Below are 23,870 nucleotides of genomic sequence, written 5' to 3'. Positions count from 1 at the left end.
TGATTTTTTAATTAATGTAATCCTATTTGGAATATGAATATATAGACTGAGATATATTATATATATGATCGAAATAAACATTGGGCCTGGTAAAATAATTTTGGTCCTATTTCACTCGTAAAATTTATTGACAGTATCTAAAATCTAAAATTCAAGAAAATGAGAGGGTGAAAAGTCTTAGTTAGGAAATTTTCAAAATGTGTTGGTTACTGTATTTAATAAAAAAATTGAACTTAAGTGAATAAGTTCCCTCTTAGAAGAATTGTTTAAAAAAATCCGAATTTGATTTTCTGTTGGAACATTCTTAGTCGGAATTTATTTACCTTCCTCACAACTGAACGAGATTCTTATCCCCAGGAAATTAAAAGGTTAATAAAAAAAATTTGCCGACTTTAACCCATAGTGACGAAGTTAGAGACAAATTTTACTTTTATTCATTTTGAAATTGTCATCTTTGTCGTATCTTTTTATAATATATATTTCTAATATGTTACATGAATAACATTAGAGTATTTCAATTGAACTCATGCATGTATCTCACATATCTTACTCCAATATTGATACTATACGTAGTCATTGATAAATCAAGATTACAAAACGGGTTTTTATTTTTTTGTTTGATTACAATTACATGATACTAGTATACTACTAAACTAAACACCAAATTAACATCACGTGATGAGACAAAATTATAATGCAAGAAAACAATATACATGACAAATAAACCCTTTGATTTTACCCCTAATTAAAAGCACTTCGAGTTTAATTATTTTATCTATTGAAATATTCTATATGTGACACTTGTTCATTTATGTTCACTAAAAAAGTGATTGATGGCTGGCATAACCTCTGGTGGTCGAGTACGAAGAAATTTCCTCAAGCCATGTTCAGCATATTTCTCTCCTTCTTCTTTGTTATCCAACACTGCCATGGCACGACGTCGTTTGCTAATCCTATATAAATGAGAAATTTTCGAACCAAATAAGCAAAACATAATAAATCAAACAAGAAGAATACGAAAATACACTCCAAGAATTTTTATGTAGTAAATGATTTGCGACGTGCATCATTAGGTTATATAACAAATTAATTAGGGAGAAAAATTGGAGGGAAAACATGAAACTCCCTCTCTAAATCCGTCACTATGATAACGACAACATAATTTTCGTCGATAATATTTGTACCTAACATCAGGGTTTTGGAGCAAGTTTCTAGTCAGCTGAAAGGCACACATGCTTGTCACAAAGGTCATTGCAGCCAATAGAGGGTAAACCTATATATAAAAGTTAAATGAAAGTATTAAACAAACAATGTCAAAAACTATAACTACTAAAAATAATTATTAGTAGTATATTTTAAGGTTTTAAAAAAATGAACATAATAATTAAACACAAGATTAATAGTTATCATATCAATTTAAAGTATATAGTACCTCTGGTTTCATCCAACGCCCCATTAATTTGGAAAAGTGTTTCTTTTATAAGTGTTCTTGGCTTTCTTGAATTTCAAAAAGTTGTGTTTTGCTATTTCTACAAAAAAAAATATATTTGATCTTTATTTTTGTGAATGGCCTAAGATTCTATGTGCTATTTCTATATATAGTAGTAGGTAAGATAGAATTTTGATGACAAATTTGAGGACTTGGCATGCTGGGAAAAAAACCTTTACAATGGGCTAATAGCTAACTTTGTGTTACAATATGAAAATTAAAATTAAATATTTGACTTGTAGCAAAAACCAGGGGCTAGCATCATGTTTTTGTGTATTTTTTTAAACAAAGATATGGAAAGAATGACTCAAAATTATGCCAATAGGGTACTACCACAGTTATTCACGACAACTATATAACTATTTAATTTTTTATTAGATTATTCTCTTGTTTTATTACTGATTTTGAAGATAGACTTGAAATTTCTTCTAAGAACATTTTTTTCAATGTACATGATCAAATGCACAACATGTATAACTTCAACTTGGTCACGTCAACATTGACTAGGTGCATGAAGAGATTATGACCAAGAAATAAATATTAAAATTTCTTGTTTGAAGGGACGAGGAATTTATTATTTATATAAATTTTTTTATAAGCTATTATTTATATAATTTAATTGGATATATCATACGACTCGTACAATTGGATGTTTTCTCTCCCGACCCCGTGATTCTTTTATACCACTAATATTCCAATTTTGTTCTTGCAAAAAACTTCGGTTCGCAGAAACCGAATTTTTTCTAGTACAAATTCAGAGTAAATTTCGATTTTTATAAACTGAAATTTGTTTTCAAGGCAAAAAAAAAACTTCGGTTTCTATATACCGAAGTTTTTTGCAAGGGCAAAATTGAAAATTCAGGGGTATAAAAGAAACACGGAGGGTTGGGAGAGAAAACATCATACAATTAGTTTGTGATACAATGCTGAACAAAGGCCAGCCCAATACCAAAATAGGCCCATTTAATGCTAACAACACCTCTAGTAGTTAGGGTGCTAAAAACTCTACTGAATGAATGACTATGAGTGCTGGGTTCAGCAGAAGAAGAACCCTAGCCGATGAGAAAGTTTGATCAGAATTTTGAAACTTACATATACAACTTTTCTAACACTCACTACTAGAAATTTTCGTTCTTCCTGCGAATTTGGACCAAAAATCGCAGGAAATGGTTCTTAGCTAATACTAGTAATTGTTTCTTGCGACTTATATATTACAATTTGATTTTCAAAACACAATCCTACTATCAACACCATATATATACACCCCCTAGTGTCCCTTAGCAATATTCAGGATCAGTGTACTGTACTCTACTCAAACTCGAGCTCCGAGGCACCTAATTAATCAAGGATTAAGAATATGGATCATAAGCTTGTGTCAAGCTGGTACAATCATCATTCTTCAGTTTCACAATCTTATGTGCAATCATCATTCTGATCAAACTCTATACAAGTAGTGGAAGAAATGTTGAAGATGTGGCTAAGTATTGGAAGGATTCATTGAAACACCCTTATCCACCTTCAGGAGAATTCATTGAGTATTGGCCAGAGAAACCAGAGCGATACCGGTAAAAAAATTTAAAATTCTAGTGTTCCACTTCTTTTTTTTAATAAAATATTTATTAATGTAGTATATATTTTATTTTGCTTGAAAATGTACGTTACATAGTTGAAAATTTGTGTAGGATCCGATGTTAGATTTAACTATTGTCATTTTTTGATTAATAGGTGCATGCGTTTGCGTATTACGTGTTATAGGATTATGATAATAATTTTGCTAATCATTGACTTGTTTAAACATTACTAGATGAAAACAACTGAAAACTTCACTTAATATTGTTTTATGATTGAAGAAATTAAAGAAAGCAAGCCAACTTGGGTGTTCTCATGTTTCATCTATTCATTTTTCACATAGAAAACTTATTGTTAAAATACTTATAGGTTTTCATGAAGAAAATGGTTTTTTTCTTTCTATTTTAATGTTATAGAGTTGTTCGCAGTTATAGATGAATTTATGGGATTTGAATTCTCTACATTCAAAAATCTTAAATTCACCTACATTCACTTATATTTATTGTAAAAATATTATGAGAGAGAATGAAGAGAGATAATATGGTAGGTGATAATGGCAAAATTGACCTTAAAAATACATTAAATATAGGTGAATCTAAGATTTTTGAATGTAGAGAATCCAAATCCGAATTTATAATGTACTAATACGACTCGAAGTAGTTTGGTTTAGATAACGATTGAGTTGATTAAAGTTTCAGCCCAATATGATATGTGGAATCCTCTATATACCGGCTTTCATCATGCCGTGATCAACCTCACCGAGAAATTGGCCCGAAATATTTGGGTAGCTTAAAACTTTGAATGGTTTATCTTCTTTCATTCTCAGCCTTATGTGTTCCTCACAACATGCAAAATATACTACCGAAAGCTATTTTCCGATGTATATATATAGTAAAAGAATAATACGCTATCGAAAGCTAGCTTTTGAGAGATTTTAAACATTAGAGGGATGAGTCAGACCCAAAACTTTGATAAACACATCAAACTTAATCCGACTTTGAAAAGATCTAATAAATAAATAGTCCAGTCACGATTACAAAATTCACGGTGCACTTAAAAAATATTTTAAAGTAACCATATTGAGTAATATTTTTATAATAATGTGTTATATTTGGAATAATTTAATTAACATGTTTTTTTTTTGTTGCATTTTTCAGTGAAATTGTTGGAAAATATACACAAGAACTAAGAGCACTTGGGCTGAGAATTTTGGATCTAATTTCTGAAGGGTTGGGATTAGGCCCAAATTACTTTTCTGGAGAACTAAGTGAAAATCCAGTAGTGATATCTCACCACTACCCTCCTTGCCCAGAACCAAGTTTAACATTAGGAGCATCAAAACATAAAGATCCAAACATTCTAACCATACTTTTTCAAGAACGAAATATCACTGCACTCCATGTCTTGAAAGATGGGGCATGGATTCCTGTTGAGCCAATTCCTAATGCCTTTGTAGTTAACATGGGCCGGGGTTTATGCTTCAGGTACATATTAATTTCTTCATCTACCTCATTAATTATCGTTCAAAAATATATGATAAGGTTTTGTATGAAAAAATCCAAATTTTTTATGATTGATATTGATATAGGCTGATAGGTGCTGAACATCGAGTTATAACAAATGCAAGCCCTAGTCGGCACACTATTGCCTATTTCATTAATCCAAGTAAGAAGCCATTATATTATAGGACCTGCTAGGTCTCTTATATTTTAATGATGCATTCATTTTTACTACAATAATTTTTGTTAATATCAGCGAACTTAGTTAACCCTTTCAAGCAACATCAGGCTAAATAAGTTCTTGAATAATCCATCTCGTATAAAGCTTCCAACAAAACATGTTGTAGGCGAAGCTGCCTATCTAAACAACCTCTTCGACTGTGGCATTAGAACAAAAACAAAAAATAGAACCCACCATAAACGAGAATGTCAAATGGATCCCGTCAACATGGAAACAACCGACCCACTAACGAACTCACGAGAACATCAAATTTATTACTACCTCCTCCGATCAGAATCTGTAGTAAAGGTCTAGAAAATGCTCCTTCTTATATTCGTAATTAGTATAAATTTATTACTATAATAATTTTTCTTAACTAATATCCGTCCATTTTTTTAATGTTCTTATAATAAAAGACGTAAGAAGTATGAATTTTGCCATTTGAATGAAAGAATATCATTTTGTTATTGTAAAAAAAAAAAGTATGAATTTTGCCTGATGGTTCTTATAATTAGTACTCCCTGTATACCACCAAATTATTCATTTGCATTGATAGAATTTTTTTTCCCAAATTATAAGTCATTTTACATTATCAATAATGTTATTTTTTTCTATTATACATTTAACTATTTATTATTTTCTCTTCTTTCAATTTTTCAATTTATCTTTCTCATTCTATTAACGAAGGATAATTTTATAAACGAACTCATAATTTCTCTTTTCCATACAATATTAATTCCATGTTTTTTTGGGATAAATTAATTACATTTTTTAATTTGTATAATATTATCAAAACAATTGTGGTACAGAAGAAGTTCTTTGGAATTTTATAAGAGCAAGTATGGTTCAATATCTGGTCCTTTGGTCATGAAAATTCTAACAAAATCTTCAAATGTGATGGACTTGTATATGGGAGGAGCACCACAACATGTCAAAGACTTTGCAGGTTCTATAATATTTTCATTGTTTGGGGAAGAAATAGGCAATAGTGGTCCTTGATGTTCTTGAATTCGTCACAACACGGTGTTCTGCTCCTTTGAGTCTTCCGTTACTAATTATCTACACATTAGAGGGGAAATTATGTTCCATTTCATTAAATATATTCAAAATATTAGCATGAATATTAACTAATCAAATAGAAGCTATTAATTAGTTAATTTTGTGTGCAAAAAAAAATAACAATAATGTAAATTTTGATAAATAAAAAAAATGTAATTTGTAGTAAATACAAATATACGGGTGCTTTTAAATTCTAATATCAATAAGGATTATGACTTGAGTAGCTCAACTAGTTTGAAATAAAAATTCTTTGGCTAAATGGGTAAAATGTAATACAGATGGTGCATTACAACTTCATCTTCATCTTATGGGAGTTTTCAGAAATTGCAATGTGGAGTTTTTGTGTGGATTTGCGAAAAACATTGGTTTGTCATCGGCCTTTAATGCTGAACTGTGTGGTGCAATGATGGCTATTGAAATTGCAGCTTCAAAGAATTTGAGAAATTTTTGGTTGAAAACAGATTCCTTGGTTTTTATGGCATAATTGCATCCTTATTACCCCGTTTATGAATTTTACATGTTTCTCATATTTTTAGATAAAGTAATTTTTGTGCAGATGGCCGGTCTAGCCAATTTAGGACTTTATCTTGATAATCTTACTCTTTGGCATGATGTTCCTCAGGTAATTAGAGATCATTTTGAGGCTAATAGACTTGGAAAACCATACTTTAGGGTTGTGTGTATATATATATATATATGGAGGTATTGGTTTTGTATATCTCTCGTTATGCTTAGTATATATATAGTTTTGAAGCGGTAGCACTTTGCTACTCCTCTTTTTGAAAGAAAAAAAAATTGAGATAGAAATTAAAGGAGGACCAAGAAATCAAATGCTAAACTCTTTACGGGATGAGGTTTAAAAAGTGGAGCTGCACATAGATTTTGATGTTGTGGTGAATGTTCTCAAGAAAGGAAACTCGACGAGTTCTTTAGGTTGTTCTTTGCTGAAGCAAATTTGGAAAATGTTGGAGAAGGATTGGTTAGTTCAAATCTCTCATACTTATTGGGAAGCTAATAAATCTGCGGATGCTTTGCCTAATATAAAATGTTTGTTAGATTATAACATTATTTTTTTATGATAGTTGTCCACCCCAAATTAGGGACATGTACAATTTTGATCTATTGGGTAACTCCATCGCTAGATTGATTAGTTTGTAATTCTCTTTTCCTGGGCTTTTGCCCTCTTTATCATAAATGCTAAACTATTTTTTTTTTTTTGCAAAGTAATTGTTTGTCACATTCCATTTTTTTATAAGGTGCAAATATAAAAAATTGAGGGTATGCACTTGGGAGTCTCCACCATTGTGAAATTTTTTTTACTTTTTATATAAGGACTAAAATTGAAAAATTTAATATTTATAAGGATGAAAAAATTATTTAATTAACTATAACTTTCTTGAGGAAGAGATTACCTGTAAAAGAAACCCAATGTTAACCACAAAAGCATAAGGAATTGGCTCAACAACAATCCATTTTCCATCCTTGAAAACTTGAAGAGCATTTATATCTTTTTCTTGATATAGAAAGGTAATTAAGCTAGGATCTCGATGTTTTGGTGAACCTAAAGTTAAACTTGGCTCTGGACAAGGTGGATAGTAATGACATAGTAATAATGGACATTCACCAAGTCTATCAGAACAATATTTTGGGTCAAGTCCTAATCCTTCACATAGCATCTCTAAAATTTTGTGACCCAAGGCTCTCATTTCTTTTGTATATTTCTCAACTACTTCACTGAAAATTGTGCAATAAAAAAATATTTTAACAAATATCACAAGAATAAAAAGGAACGAAGTGATATGATAAATGTCTTGTAAGGTTTTTTCCATAGATAAATTAATATATATTGATTAATAATATTATTATTATTTTATAAATTAAGAGAATCAAAACATCAACGTGATTAGCAGACATTTTAACTAAATATTGATACCCCCAATAGAATTGAATACCCAAAGTGTCAATATAATAGAATGTCTATTAAATCATTCATAATTGTATTAATTCACAGAAAATGACAACTTTAAGGGTTTGTTCTAGTGGTAGAAAGGTAAGTCTCAAATAATCTTATATATCTTTCTAATTTTTTTAATTTTTTTTTTTAAGTTTTTAACCCTGTTGTTCCCAAAGAAGGATGTTGATAATTTAGAGTTCGATTGAGATGTAAGTCCAGTCTATCTAAGAATCGTCCTAAGGTTCTAAACCATATATATATATATATATAAGTTCATGTGGCATAAATATTAGGATTTTTCTATCATATGCAAATTTGAATATGTTAAGAAGTTCAAAATAGTAAGTTTGTATTTGAACCTGTGTATTTTATATTAAATGTAAACAAATTTAATAAATAATTAGTGTTTTTCAATAAAAAGTTACTACGTTTGATTACTTTAACATGTGCAATATTGCACATTTTAAACAAACCTTAAATATTATTATATGGAAAAATTTAATGTATTTAATATGAACTTTTTGAAAATGACCTAAGAGTAGAACTTTATAATATTACTAATTTAAAAATGAATTTTATAATTTAGATTTTGGTCCTTTTTGTACCAAAAAATGAATTTTATAATAATAAAAAAATAAAAACGAATACAGTATTTTATTAAAATTTGTTGAAAATAGTAGGATTAACTTTTAAACAAATTCATATTAGATTTTGAAAAATTATTGAGGACTTATGCACGGATAAACGAACATTAAGGTTTTGTTTGTGAGTTAATTTTTAGAGGAAAAATAAGCAGATGGCATATTTTTATTTTCAAATAAAAAACATTATAAAATAAAATTAAAATAAACATTTCATAATTTCTTATAATTTAAAAATTAAAAATAAACTCTCACATCATTTTCTCTCCAAAAACTAACTCACAAATAAAGTTAAAACTATTAGTAAGAGGAAAGTGTTGAAATTTCAAACTTAGCCTAGCAAGTATATTTTAGCAAACTTTTCGGATAACATTATGTTACTAAGAATGTGATGTTTTGTGAGCTGTAACTTTCACAATCAACTTTAAAAAATAATTATTCAAAGAATACGACCAATCATTATCTCAATCAAATTGAAAATAATTATATATATGATCATGATTGTTATCAAAGTTTTTATTTTTCGTTTATTTAATAAAAAACTGACCAAGACAGGAGTTTGTTTATTTTAATTACCGGTATCTTGTAGGCTTCTGTGGCCAAAACTCCATAAATTCACCCGAAGGTGGACAAAAATGTCTTAATGTGTCTCTCCAATATTGAATGCAATTTTTGTTATTAATCTCACGACTTGTATATAGCTTACAACTTCCATTTGGATCTTTTGAACTTTCACTTATCTTTTCCACTTCAGGCATGACATGAAATTCCTTGAAAATATTCATTGTATCATCCATCAACTTCTTTGAAACTCCATGGTTGATCACCTATAGTATAAATCCATAATAATTAATTAAACACACACAAACCCAAACTCAACATCATAGTGAGAATAACTCTTATAATCAACTTCAAATGAAGAGTTGAAGAAATTTCACCGTATCATTTGCTCAAAAATTTGAGATGATTGTCACGGAAAAATTGTGATGTGTCATTTCAGAGACTCGCAAAATTTTAGGTTGAATCTAACTCAACATTTTGAATTAGAATTAAACAACTTTATAGTACAATATTATAAAAAAAAACAATATATCTAATAGTACATACCTGGAAAAATCCGTACTCCTTGGAAGCTTTTAAAATGTGCAATAATGTTTTAGTATAAACATGTCCCCCAAGATCCACCACCGGAATCGTCTTGCCGGAAAGTACAGAAATTGTGTTGGGTCTACTTTCTGGAGGTTGAACATAAGATGAAGGTACTGAAGAATGAAGATTAAACCAACTGGAGACAAGAATGTTATTCATATTATTTAATACATAAATCTCCTGAATGTATATAAATATGGCAATGAAAATTTCTTGGGGACTATTACTTCATGTTTTCTTTATATATAGTGTCAAATAAGAGATATACAAACAATAAAAGAGATTAGGCCAAAAGGTACTAAAAAAAAGAAGAATAAACATATAGGTCCCAACTGGGACCAAGCAAGGACCCACCAATTATTTAGAAAAGGTACTAAAAAAAGAAGAATAAACCAAATAAAAGGAGTTAAAATTTGTTGGTGTCGATCTATTATTGGGCCAAGCCATCATCATAACCCACCCACAGGGGCGGATCCAGTGTATGGTGAGGGTGTGCACCTGCACACCCTGAAATTTAAAAATTTCCATCGATACACCTATGTTTTCTAATTTTGACCACCCTGAATTTATTTTTTTGCACTCTGGACCCATGACACCCAATGTCTGAAGACCACACTCATAATACACTTTCACACTTCTCTCTAAAATTGTTTTCTCTCGTCTCTCTCAACCGCAACCCTCAATCAACGACCACTAAATATCAACCAGCGGCGGTGGGTGCTGTAGGGATTTAAGAGGAGTTTTTCAAAAATTTAATCCTCTTAGCGGAACAATCCTGATGAACGGATCTTGATTAAACCATTAATCACAAATCAAAGAACACAAAACCACAAATTTATGTGTTTACCTCTTGAAGTGCAGAACCTTTGAGGTAGAAACTGTTTCTGATCACGAGCAAAGCAAAGTAGCGATGCATCTACTCAGTCCACATGAACAGACCTTCTCCGATGACCGGTGCTAGCCAATTCCACCAGAGATTCAGAGAGAACCGGGTTTAGAGAGCGGCAGCTAGGTTTCATTTTGTGAATTAGGTTAAAGCTTACAAAACTTCATCACAAGGGTTCTATTTATAGAACCACTTGTGTGGTCATCAAGCCAAGCACTGCACCGTACCTTACGGTGGACCGCATTTCTCTATTTTTCATGAATTAAATAATAAGTCATACTTAATTATTTAATTACTAATAAGTCCTACTTATTATTTTATAAATAAGTCTTACTTATTTATTTCTCTCATCTATCTGTCCTTTGTGTGTGACCCTATAGGTTCTCGTAACATTGACAATAATATTAAATCACATATTTAATATTATAAACAGTGAGCGGTATCTAGCAACACATCACTGCTACCCAAGTGACGAGAATGTCATGTGATCTGACGAAACCTTTCCGTGATAACGATCGTGTGTATAATTACCCCTTTGCCCTTATATCTATATTGAACACAAGGCATAGATTGTGTCACCCTTGTATGGTTCAATATCTTATTTCTTGATCCCAGAATATACAGAGCAACGAATAAGCTCAATATCTCATATTGACTTAGTTCGGCGTGGCCACGCATTTTATCAGTCATATTCCATCAAGAGGCCTACAGATATTGCTCCTGTTATGTAGGAGGGGCAAATTCCATCTAGGTCACTCATGTCCCTCAGCATGATTTGTGGAGTACCCATCAACCGACTTTATAGTCATCCTGTTACGGACAATGTTTGAACGGCAACTAAGTACTCTACTCCACATCTAGGGTCCATAGTGGTTTCAGGTCGAAGGGTGGTATACACCATTATCACTATGAGAATAACTTATGACACTTTTCATAACATGCAATGTAGCATTCTCATGGCGGGTCAATCCAATATAAATATTACTCCTAATATTTATATCTATGTGAAGACTTGATATCTCATATCCATGACTCGTGAGATGAAGTCATCGGTCTACTCACATAATAGTCTCTATGTTTTACTGTTATCCCACATCACAGTAAAACTTGACTATGGATACTTTAAGAATAGTGTCATTATGTTTAATGGAGTCTCACTATTAAGTCACACTTAATGTTCCATTAATTAGACTAGCTATTCTAGGGACTTTATTAGCTTGAAACAAACATAATAAAGAAATGTCTTATTATATATATTAAATATATAAATCAAAGTCATCATACAAAAGACGATTCTATCAAAATAGATTGGCTTTTAGGGCTTACTCCAACGGGTGCTCCAATTTCTCCGTCTCCCGTCTCATCTCTCTCGTGCTTCTCAGTTTCTGCTCTCAACTTTCTCCATTTTCAACTTTATCAGTCTGTCGTTTTTCTGCGATTTTTGTGTGATTTCTCTCCTTACTCACCACCACAACCTTTACTCTCGAAGATTCGAACGGGGAAGACAACCTTAGCAAGGTAATTGATCTTGATTTTAGGGTTTTGTTAATTTTGGGTTTTTTGAAAATTATGAATTGGGGTTTTAGTATTTTAGGGTTTTATGAAATTTTTGTTGGAAGTTTGTGATTTATTCTTATCTATAATTCTTATTGTGATTGGAATTTGGTTCATTTTAAATTTGCATCATTTGTTTCATTGTGTTATAGTTGAAACAATTTACTTCTGTGTGAAAGATAACTCCATTGCTTTAATGTGAAATTTCTTAACCTGTCCATCCAACACTAATCCACATGTTAATTAGTATATTCAGGGAAAAAAATTACTAGTCAGAACAGAATAAACAAAACTAAACAAACTTGCTTCTACAATTTGCAGGAAAAACACAAATGCATATCAAGTTATACTTAAATGGTCAATTCAGGTTAAAATGATTTCCTCATGCTTTATCCGGTTACGCCTTCCATTTGTAAATTGTAATCATATCTTAAAAGTAGTGTACCATAATTATTATCGTAGTTTGGAGTGTATTCTCTGTTTTCCTGTTTCTAGACTCTAGTAGTTGCATCCCTAGTGCATGAAATCACTTTATTAATTTGTTACCTTTGTAATTTTTGGGATTCTACTAGTTAGGTGGGTGTGGGTGATGTGTTTCCCTGGTAAATTTTGCAGCTTGTTGTGTTTGTGTTGGTTTAGTTTTCTCAACTACAACTTGTATCCCATTCTCAATATAGTGTTTTGGTATGTGACCATGACTATGAGATGTAAGACTAGTGTTATGGTGGTTTGTATCATTGTATGTGTAGTTACTTATACAACCAGTTTGTGATAAGTATGTAGTTTGTGCTTTTGTGATTAGTATTGCCTAAGATGATCATGACATTTTAATACACAAGGCCCTTGTGTTTAAGAATTAATTATCTGTTTTGTTCACTTCATCTAAAATAATCACTTCATATTAGTGAACATCTTTTCTTTCTTTTTATGTTTTGTTCTTTGATACTGTTACTTTTATCTGAGTTCCTTATTCTTTTGAGTTTTTATTTTCTATTTTCTATTGTTTATCCATTAGTTTATCAACTATTGAAGATAGCGAGCGATGATTTTGCCTGTTGCTGCAGCAACCGTCGAACGTTCCTTTTCCGTCATGACGATTGTGAAAACTAGATTATGCAATCGTATGGGGGACAAATGGATGAATGATTGTCTGGTGACTTATATTGAAAGCGGTGTGTTGGAGCAAATTGATGATGAGCCGATTATTCAATGATTTCAGAACATGGATTCGTGTAAAGGACACTTATAAAGAATGTATGTAGTTGTTTTTGATACATTATAAATTGAGTACAATGTAATTTTTTGAGTATATGATTTTTATATGTATGATTATACTTATTTGGCAAAAAAAAAAATTTTTTGCACCCACTGAGCCAGGATCCTGGATCCGCCACTGCCCACCCATGTCATATGAAGGATATAAATTGGAACAGCAACATAGGCAGCAAGAATATTTTTGTGTTTGCCACGAGGGAGAATAAAAGGAGTTAAAATTTGTTCGTGTCGATCTATTATTGAGCCAAGCCATCGTCATAACCTGAAATGAAAGAACGTAGCACTGTAGTTAATAGAAGATTAATAGGAGTTAATTAAATAATTATTAGTTAGTAGTTTATTAAATAGTTTAGATAGTATTTATTCTATAGGTCCATAAAGAGTCTTATATGTAGTGTTTTTAATGAGCCTAAAGGATAAAGTCCAATCAAACAAAACTCAATAACATAGATGACCAACTAATAATATAAATACTATATAAATTATTTAATAAACTACTACCTAATAATTATTTAATTATTAACTACTATTAATCTTCTATCATTTTGACACAATATATGTCACTTTGACATTTTTACGCGTATTAAGAAATATAATTATTATTGTATGAAAAAAAAATTATATGTTGATTTATTAAATTATCATTCATTTATGATTAATAAAAAGTAAATTAAAAAGTTGAAAGAAGAGCGAGTAATAAATAATTAGAGGTATAATAGGAAAAATGACATTAAATGTTTCATTGATAATGTAAAATGACTTATAATTTGGTACAATTTTTTTCTCAAAGTAACATATAATTTGGTACGGGTAAAATAGTAATTTCGGGTTTTTAAATAATAGTACGGATGTTTTCTAAAAAAGAAAAAGTATGGATGTCATCACCTAACTCCACCTTTGAATGCTTCGTAAAAAAAAAAATTCACCTTGAATGTTTTGAATAATAATGGAGTATGAGTTAATTTGATTTTGAGTTAGAAAATAGTATGGTTGTCTTGCAAACTTTATAAATATAATAGTACTTTTTTTAGGTTAATTTAATAGTTAATATATCTGCTCTATAATGTAAACTAGATAAAATGATAATTAAATGAATTTAAAAAGTAAAAATTGTTCTGGACTGGGCCAAGAGCTGGCCCAATCACTTATGCCCGACATTTGGGGCACAGCCCAATAAGGGGAGGTTTCCCCGACACGTCAGCCTTGACGTGTTCTGCTCGACATAACATATTAGCTTCACGCTAATCACGTGCTCGACTATCCGAGCATAATAACTCATTCAGCCTTAGCTTAACAGCTAAGCTGCACGTTTAACACGTGCTCCATTATCCAACTGCATCTGTCATCGAGCCTATCCCTTACCCGCGAATAGCGGAACGGCTCCAACCAAGATAGAGGCAAATAACGGCCTTCCCCTACGATACAGGGACTATCTTGGCAGTTGAGTCTATTGGGCCGGTTATCCAGGCCCAATAGACCAACCTTTGGCCCAGCGCTGGGGGCACTATATAAGCTCTCCTAGACAGGAGAGCCAGGTATTCTAATTCATTCTATACCATACTTTCTCTCTCTTCTTTGTATCTCTCTTGTTCACCTTGCTGACTTAGGCATCGGAGCACCTGCAGGTACAAACCCCCCCTTCGGTGTGGAAGCTTGCTCAACGGACCGGCCTTCGAACCTATTCTGATCACCAGGTACGATCAGTGGCGCCGTCTGTGGGAACTGAGTTCCTCCCCTTCTTTAATCTTTCCTAAAGAAACAAAGATCAAAACCGATTCTCTCAACAACTTTCATCATGGCTAGTTCATCACAGCAACTCAACACCGACGCCGGCGACGACAACGTCCTCAACGTTCCATCCTCTCCGCCGCCGCAACATAACACCGTCCTATCACCGGTGCGTGACGATACCACCGTGACACGCGGTCCAGAAACCGACTCCCGCGACGGACGGGAGGCCTCACTCTCTTCCGATGAAGAGGACGTCGAGATCCTAACCGATCGTCGGATGGGCAAACGCCCGCAATTGAAACAAGAAGCTCCGGCAAACAACGCCGAACAGCCCACCGTCTTGGCCAACTCTGAGGTCGCAGCCTTGATCGCTGCCCTCAAACAAACAACGGAGGCCATGCAGGCTCAAAATCGTCGACTTGACGAGCAGAGCGAAAGAATCGCCGCGCTGGAGAAAGGCCGGCGTCGCAGAAAGACCAACTCTCCCCCGCGGAGACACCAGGCTACTCCTTCCCCTCCTCGACCGGCGGTCGTCAAACATCGACGCCCCGACTTAGAGAGGGTCGAAGTTACTCCTCGGAAGAAGGACCGCACTCCTCCACATCGCGAGGGTAGGCTCTCCCCGGGCAAGAAAGGAAAACACGAAGCTCCGCGCCGCCATTCACCTCAAGGATTGGCGAACATGGCCAAGCATGGCGCGTCGGGCAGCTACCGTCCTCGCAAATCTCGCAGTCCAACGCCCATGCCCGGCGACTACTCTCCCCGGTCTTCCGAGGACCATTCTCCCAACGGGAGTGACGAGGGCGATCCCCGATGCCCCCTGTCCGCAGACATTCTAAGGAAGCGCGTCCCAAAGGGTTTCGAGAGACCTCCTACGCTCCCCGCGTATGATGGTTTGACCGACCCCGACGATCACATAGCCAATGTCAACGCGAACCTGGATTTCAGGAACATTAGCGGTGCCATTAGGTGCAGACTGTTCCCAACCACGCTGAGGAAGGGAGCAATGGCATGGTACCAAAGCCTGCCCCCTCAATCCATCCATTCATGGAGGGATCTTACTGAACAGTTTTCTAGACACTTCACTGCTTCCCGCAAGCACCCAAAGACTGTGCACGCCTTGGAGGCCATATACCAAGCCGAAGACGAAACTCTCCGCAACTTCGTCGAGAGATTCAACAAAGAGGCTGTGCAGGTCGAAACGACCGACGACATGAAGAAATACTTGCTGCAGAGGGGCCTTCGCCCGGGCAGCGATTTTGCTAAAGCTGTGGGCATAGAAAAACCACCCACCTGGGACGACCTCCTCCTAAAAGCTCAAAAATACATCGACTACGAGGAGGTCCAGGCAGCTGATGTCGCTCGCCTCGCCCGACCTGGGAGCAGCCACCCTGCCCGCGAATCCACCCACAGGAACGACGACAGGGGTGGCGACAGGGGACACGATAGAGGCGGCGATCGGGGTGGCGAGAGGGGCAGAGACAGAAGGAGGGGTGAAAGACGAGAGCCTCGCGGCCCGCCAAGCACATTCGCCACCTACACCCAACTCGTCAAATCACGGGGAGAGATATTCGCTGAGGTTCACATCTCTGAGTTCGACAGAGCAAATGTGAAGCAACCAAAGCCAACCCCCCTAAAGCCCGGCCAAGACAAAAATAGGTATTGCAGATACCACAAGAGTTATGGTCACAGGACCGACGACTGCATCCAACTGAAGGATGCTATTGAAATCATGATCAGAAACGGACAACTAAGACAGTTCGTAAGAAGAAACAATGATCCCCGACCAGAAACCGCGGAGACTCGCGCGGTCGAGGAGGTCCCTCCACAGCCAGCCGGGCAGAAAAACGCCAAGCAGATAGCTATGAGCATATCCCGGCCAGAAGATTTGGCTATCCCCAGCGATTTTGAGGACACCTATACTGGTCCTACGCTTAGCACGGGGGACTACTTCACAGACTCACTCGTCATATCCGGCGGTCACATGGACAAGCACACCGTCGGATCAATAAAAAGAAAATTCGAGGATCTCATCAACACGTCCTCGAATATGAACGCAACGCTGGACAAGGCGAAGGGGCGATCAATGCCTTTAGCCTTCTATCGAGAAGAGCTGCCCGGTGGGACAGCCAATTTCCAAATTCCCCTCCTCGTCCGGGCAGACATGGCCAACATGGACGTTCGTCGGGTCCTCATCGACCCGGGAAGCTCCTGCGACATCATGTACGCCAGTTTGTTCAGGACCTTACAGCTGGACGAGACACATCTCACCCCATACTTGGGCTCAGATCTCACAGGATTCAATGGAGCAACTACTAAGCCTTGGGGTTATGTCGACCTGATCGTCACCTTTGGCTCCGAAGAGACTGCCAAGTCGATCAGGGTGAAATTCTTGGTCGTGGACTGCCCTTGCCTCTACCAGTGCATCATCGGCAGGACGGCCATAGCAGACCTGGTTGCTGTCCCTTCCACCGCCCACCTGAAGATGAAGTATTACACTCATAAGGGGCAGGTTGCTACTCTGCACGGGGACATCGAAGCCGCGAGGAGGTGCTTTGACGCAGCATCCAAAGGCAACAACTTCATTGGCAAAGCTCCTGAAGCAAAGAAGCCAAAGCCTTCCTCGGAAACACCACCAAAGCCATCCCCGGAAGCACCACCAAGTCTGCCCGGTCCAAGTGTGAGCTCTGTTGATCTTGACAGCCGCACCTCCAAGAAAGAGCATAAGGAGGAGAAAAAGCTGAAGAAGGAGGAGAAAGAGGACGACGAGGCGAGCAAAGAACATTATCGCCCCATTCCAGATGGAGACTTCGAGATAGTCCAGTTTGGCGAGGATCCAGAAAAAGGAGTCAAGATTGGGACAGGGCTCCCCGAGTTGGCGAGGAAGCAGCTGAAAGCCTGCCTTAGAGAAAATGCTGACTTGTTCGCATGGCACGCTGCCGACATGCCCGGGCTGGATCCAAACATCGCTTGTCATCAACTTACTGTCGACCCACTTGCTAGTGCCGTAGTGCAACGTAGGCGTAGGCAGTCTCCCGAAAAAGCGGAGGCTGCTGAAAAAGCTGTAAAAGACCTCCTAGAGGCAAATTTTATTTCTGAAGCCAGATACACTACCTGGTTGTCAAACGTTGTACTAGTTAAAAAATCTAATGGAAAATGGCGCATGTGTGTTGACTATACCGATCTCAATAGGGCTTGCCCTAAAGATTCCTATCCTTTACCTTGCATTGATAAATTAGTCGATAATTCTTCTGGCTTTAAATTATTGTCTTTTATGGATGCATATTCAGGATACAACCAAATCCCAATGGCTGTGGCCGACAGGGGAAAAACAGCTTTCATGACTGAGTCGGGCAACTATTACTACAACGTAATGCCCTTCGGTCTAAAAAACGCTGGTGCTACATACCAGCGGATGATGAACAAGGTATTCCGGGCAGAAATAGGCGACATGCTCGAAGTCTACATGGACGACATGATCGTAAAATCCCATGAGGAAATCGACCATACCGCCCACTTACGTAAGGTCTTCGAGCAGGCCAGAAAACATAATATGCGGTTTAACCCAGAAAAATGCACCTTTGGGGTACGGGCAGGAAAATTCCTCGGTTTTTACCTAACAGAACGAGGAATCGAAGCCAACCCCGACAAATGTCGTGCCTTTACGGAGCTCCCAACTCCGAGCAACAAAAAATCCATACAAACCCTGAACGGAATGCTGACCTCATTGTCTCGCTTCGTAGCAAAATCCGCTCAACACGCATTGCCCCTCTTCAAATTACTAAGGAAAGAAGCTGTGTTCGAATGGACGGACGAGTGCGAGCAGGCCCTCCAACATCTAAAGAAGGCCCTGTCCGAACCTCCAGTCCTCTCGCGCCCGGATGTCGAGGAGGTGTTATACATCTACCTCTCCGTCGCATCCGAGGCCGTCAGCGCAGCCCTTGTCCGCGAAACAACGGAAGGACAAAAACCAGTGTACTTCACGAGCAAGGCTCTACAGGGGCCCGAACTCAGGTATACACAAATCGAAAAGGTGGCCCTCGCCTTGATCAACGCAGCAAGAAGACTACGTCACTACTTCCTAGCACACACGATCATAGTACGAACCGACCAACCCATCAAATCATTGCTTGGTCGACCAGACATGGCGGGCAGGATGCTCAAATGGTCCCTCGAGCTTTCCGAATTCGACATTCGTTACGAAAGCAGGAAAGCGCTAAAATCACAAGTCCTAGCAGACTTTGTGGCCGAAATGACAAGTCCAGCCTCCTCGACAAGCGAGGCAGACAAATGGACAATATTCGTCGACGGAGCGTCAAGCTCCACAGGAGCAGGAGCAGGAATTATCCTGGAAAACGAAAATGGGATCATCATCGAAGTTTCCCTAGCACTATCCTTCCCGACATCAAATAACCAAGCAGAGTACGAAGCCTTCCTAGCAGGGCTACGGTTGGCCGAGGACATGGAGGCAAAAGAAGTAAAAATTTTCACAGATTCACAACTTGTTGCCTCACAAGTATTGGGAGAATATCAAGCCAAAAATGATAATCTCTCTGAATATCTAGCATTAGTGAAGGAAAAAATCACTAAGTTCGAATCCGTGGAGGTGCAACACGTTCCACGCGAGCACAACAAACGGGCAGATATCCTGTCCAAACTGGCGAGCACAAAAAAGAAAGGCGGAAACAAATCCGTCATTCAGGAAGTACTCCCCCGACCAAGCATCGAGAAGGCTAGCAACGTCCTCGACATAAATGTCATTGGCGACCAAAATTGCTGGATGACCCCCGTATATAACTTCCTCGCAAATGGAACCCTCCCCGACAATCAAAAAGAGGCAGCAATAATTAGACGTCGAGCATGCGCATATGTCGTCCTCGACGGGAAGTTATATAGAAGAGGATTCTCAATCCCACTCCTTAAATGTGTCGACGAGGAAACGGTCGACTATATCTTGCGCGAGGTACACGAGGGAATCAACGCCCAGCATCTGGGAGGAAGATCGCTGGCCAGGAAAGCTCTTCGAGCAGGATACTACTGGCCCACCATGCAGCAAGACGCAAAGGACCATGTGAAGAAATGCGACAAATGTCAACGACATGGGGACATGCACCTAGCTCCTCCCCACGAACTCAAATCTTTGTCGTCACCATGGCCCTTCGCTTGGTGGGGCATGGACATACTTGGCCCCTTTACAAAGGGACTCCACCAAAATAAATTTCTAATAGTCGCCGTGGACTATTTCACCAAGTGGGTAGAGGCTGAACCCCTCTCCGACATAACGTCGTTCAGGATACTCCGTTTCTTCAAACGCGACGTACTCTGCCGATTTGGGATACCACAGGCCGTCGTCACGGACAACGGGACACAATTCACGGACAAAAGTTTCCAAGACTTCCTCGCTGCCCTGGGGACTAAGCAACATTTCACTTCCGTGGAACATCCCCAAACTAACGGGCAAGCCGAGGCCGCCAACAGAGTAATCCTGCGCGGCCTACGTCGAAGATTGGACCAGAACAAAAAGAAATGGGTCGAGGAGCTCGAAAGCGTCCTTTGGGCCTATCGCACAACACCACACTCCACAACCGGGGAGACCCCATTTAGAATGGTATATGGAACAGAAGCAGTCATCCCCGTGGAGGTGGGCGAGCCATCTCGCCGAACCGAGCAACCGCTCGAAGAAGAAATGAACGACGAAGCTCTCCGTGAAGAGCTTGATCTCGTCGAAGAGATCCGCACGGGGGCATCCCTTCGGGAAGCCACCCTTAAACAAAAAATAGCTGCCCGACATGACGTCAAAGTCATCAAAAGAGAATTTGAAGTGGGCAGCCTCGTCTTAAGACGAAATGCTAAGGACTCCCAGGATGGTAAATTGGCGGCCAACTGGGAAGGACCGTATCGCGTCATTGACAAAACAGAAAATGGCGCGTATTATCTCGAGGATCTTCGAGGAAAGAAACTTCCCCGACCTTGGAACGCCCAAAAACTAAAACAATATTACAGCTAAGTTATTGCCGAACTAAAAAACATACCCTCAAAGGAGGCTGCTCGGATCCTCAAGCAACGAGCCCGACAGCAAGACAACGGAGAGCACGCGGGCACACGTGCTCGATCCAGTTATTGAAAAGGAGATACTTTGGCTCAGGAAGGGCATAGCATCTCCCCGACAAGGATAACCTTTAAGACAAGCTCCTCGTCTTTCGTGCCAAGGCTTAACGCCCAGCTCGCGATGGGAAGTTCAAGCCGCGGGGACGGGCACAACAACGTGTCGGCCTCCGTATTAGCCTCAGAAAACAACTCTAGGCGCTTAGTCAGTTCCCTAAACTTTCTAAGTTAAATCCGAGGACGAGCTCCTCGATGAAACGCGCTCGCAACAAAAAACTTGCAAATATAATAAAGGTTTTGTCGAGCAGGCATACAACAATGTCGAGCAAATATACAAATATCAAAACCAAAAATTTGTTAAGTTAAAAACGAGCAAGCATAAAGACATGCACATTACGAACAGGCATAACTTAGCAAAAACAAAGAGCAATAATTTAAAACATACAAACGAGGAGCACAAAATGGACGAGCAGGATGAATAAAACGGGCATCATTGTTATAAATTACCGGGCACAAAAACCCATTTGTCAAATATTACAAAAACCGGGCACGCAGGCCCCCAAAAATAAATTATCAGAAAAGCAAATAAATTACAAGTCATTGGCGCGCAGGCCCAAATAAAAAACCGGGGAGATCAGGAGCTTTCATCATGACCCTCTGGGTTGCCCTCCGGTGCCCTCTCCTCCCCGACAACTTCCTCTTCGACTTCCTCATCCTCCTCGTCCTCATCATCAACAGCCTCCTCATCCAACTTCTCCTCCTCCAGCTCCATTTCCCTGTACTCTTCCGGAATGACGAGCTGCCCGTTCTCAACCCGTTTGAGTTTGTGAATACCTTCAGTAATCAAGTCACGCTCGGCATTCACAACCCTAAGTTGGGCGATCGCATTCTTCCATCCGTGGACCATGCTCGCCAACATCAGACCACGCTGCCTCTTGATCTCCTTGACTAGGTCAGCCCGACTAACCATCTTGGAAATCTCAGCACCCTCATCGGCAGCAGGAGCCAGCTTGGACTGTAGGTCAGCTATCACCCCTTCCAACTGCCTTTTCTCCTCGGCACTCCGGGCCTCCACCTCCTCGAGGTTTTTCTTGGCAAGCTCCAACTCGTCCCGGCTTACCCTAACATCTTCCAACAGCTGACCGTAATTCTCTTGCTTTCCCCTCAGGTCGATCAGCTCACCCTCCATCAGCACAATTTTCCCCTCCAGCTTGGCATTCCGAGCGGCCAACTTCTCCACCTCGTGAGTTGGTCCCCCTTCATTCAGCACCAAGGCTGTCTCCGCCAGACGGATGACAGCAGCAACATCCTCGTTGAGCTGCTTCTGTCGGGCAGATGCAGAAGCGCCCAATATATACTTTTTCTCCGATGCAGGCACCTGGAGGGGATTTTTGTCAAAAAAGCACCGGTTGCTCAAACACGCGGGGAGGACAAAGCCACCGTCCCCCTCTGACAAGTCGACGATGGGCGTCATCTGCTCCTCCCGATGCCTCTTCGAACGACCACCCGGAGTCCCAGCTGAACTTCCTACCGGGGAAGATTGGGAGACGCTCCCCGAAGCACCCTGATCGCCCATCAAAATGGTTGGCTTGGCCCTCCTCGCCTTTTTCCTAGCCTTCTCCCCTTTCTGTTCAGCAGCTATCCTGACAAGCTCACTAGCAAGATCTGCCATCCTACCTGCAAAGTTAAAAACGTGGTCAGAATCACAGGGAGAAATCAAACATAAAATACTGAAATTTATTACAAGTAAAAGACGGGCATGCAGAAAAACAGATACCCAGCAGAGTGTCCTCGGCCAAAACAGTCTTGCACGACAACAATAGCTTGGTATTAACAAAACGAGGCTCGATCCTCGGTTTACCATGCTTGTCCAAAGCGACCTCCCCTAAGCTGGTCATGACCTTGCAAGGCTTAAAACCATCCACATATGTTTGGAGCTTTTGAAAGCCCGCCATTTCGGCCGGGGTAAGATCCTCGGCAGCAGTTAGATACTCGTCGGTCCGCAAATCAAAATGCTCCGACGACCATGATAATGGAAACCGGAGAACCCACTCCGTTACCTGTCCCCCTTCCTCGTCTAACTGAGGAGTCCCGTCCTCGTTGAATACAGGCTTCTCCATGTGGAGGGAATCTTCGGCAAACTCCGTCAACGGCCTCACCACATAATATCTCTCCTTGAAGCCCCGAGCAGACTCAACGAACATCCTAAATATCTTGCTCGACTGATGCTTCAAGGAAATCCAACCCTGCCGATCCCCGACTTTCTGACGTTGGATTTGAAAGATATAGAAAAATAAGGCAACGGTAGCCTCTACCTCCAGATACCGACATAGGATCTGGTATGCCCGGATGAATGCCAATGAATTCGGGTGAAGCTGGGAAGGAGCCACTCTTAGCCGACCAAAAATTCCGGCTTCGAGATCGTTGAAGGGCAGCCGAAACCCCAACTCCTTGAACGCCATCTCGTACATGGTGAAGCTGCACCCCGTGTACGACGAGCAAACCCGCTCCCCCTCAACAGGCGTGCGAACCTCCCAGTTCTCCGAACCAGCCTCCTCGACGACAGTAAAAAGCCGCGGATCCTGCGCGGTAATCGTCGAAGCAATCCCCCGGGGCTCGGGCGCAACCCAAGCCAGCTCTGGGTCAATAATAGTGTCGACCAGCTTGTGTTTCGACGTGGCTTGGCTCCCCGTTACTTCCTCCACGTCGGACATTTTGAGTACCTGAAAAGCAGCGAAA

General features: G+C 38.9%; 3 protein-coding genes and 1 pseudogene across 4 annotated transcripts; 2 read left to right on the top strand and 2 right to left on the bottom strand.

Annotated features, from left to right (window-relative positions):
* Nucleotides 1-576: 576 nt before the first annotated feature.
* Nucleotides 577-1,596, bottom strand: LOC123889989. The gene is made up of 3 exons (XM_045939525.1): nt 1,433-1,596; nt 1,185-1,273; nt 577-953 (listed from the first exon to the last, which is right to left on the bottom strand). The coding sequence occupies exons 1-3, from the start codon at nt 1,454-1,456 to the stop codon at nt 806-808; spliced, it is 261 nt and encodes an 86-aa protein (XP_045795481.1). The 5' UTR covers nt 1,457-1,596; the 3' UTR covers nt 577-805.
* Nucleotides 1,597-3,598: 2,002 nt separating this feature from the next.
* LOC123892127 (hyoscyamine 6-dioxygenase-like) lies at nt 3,599-4,755 on the top strand. The gene is made up of 3 exons (XM_045941958.1): nt 3,599-3,696; nt 4,216-4,542; nt 4,647-4,755. Exons 1-3 carry the CDS (start codon nt 3,599-3,601, stop codon nt 4,753-4,755), a joined length of 534 nt encoding a protein of 177 aa, XP_045797914.1.
* Nucleotides 4,756-5,534: 779 nt separating this feature from the next.
* On the bottom strand, nt 5,535-9,778 carry LOC123890020 (annotated as a pseudogene).
* Nucleotides 9,779-10,059: 281 nt separating this feature from the next.
* LOC123889945 lies at nt 10,060-13,410 on the top strand. 2 transcript variants are annotated; one of them, XM_045939471.1, is made up of 4 exons: nt 10,060-10,297; nt 11,801-11,984; nt 12,342-12,387; nt 13,085-13,410. In XM_045939471.1, exons 1-4 carry the CDS (start codon nt 10,180-10,182, stop codon nt 13,112-13,114), a joined length of 378 nt encoding a protein of 125 aa, XP_045795427.1. In that variant the 5' UTR covers nt 10,060-10,179; the 3' UTR covers nt 13,115-13,410. The 2 variants fall into 2 exon arrangements, with proteins under 2 accessions (XP_045795427.1, XP_045795428.1); XM_045939472.1 differs by having other exon boundaries at nt 10,061-10,297; nt 13,036-13,410.
* The last annotated feature ends 10,460 nt before the right edge of the window (nt 13,411-23,870 follow it).

Source organism: Trifolium pratense, linkage group LG6, assembly GCF_020283565.1.
Source record: "Trifolium pratense cultivar HEN17-A07 linkage group LG6, ARS_RC_1.1, whole genome shotgun sequence".
Taxonomy (NCBI): Eukaryota; Viridiplantae; Streptophyta; class Magnoliopsida; order Fabales; family Fabaceae; genus Trifolium; species Trifolium pratense.
Note: the sequence above shows the minus strand (reverse complement) of the source record. Positions and strands in the feature narration are given on the sequence as shown.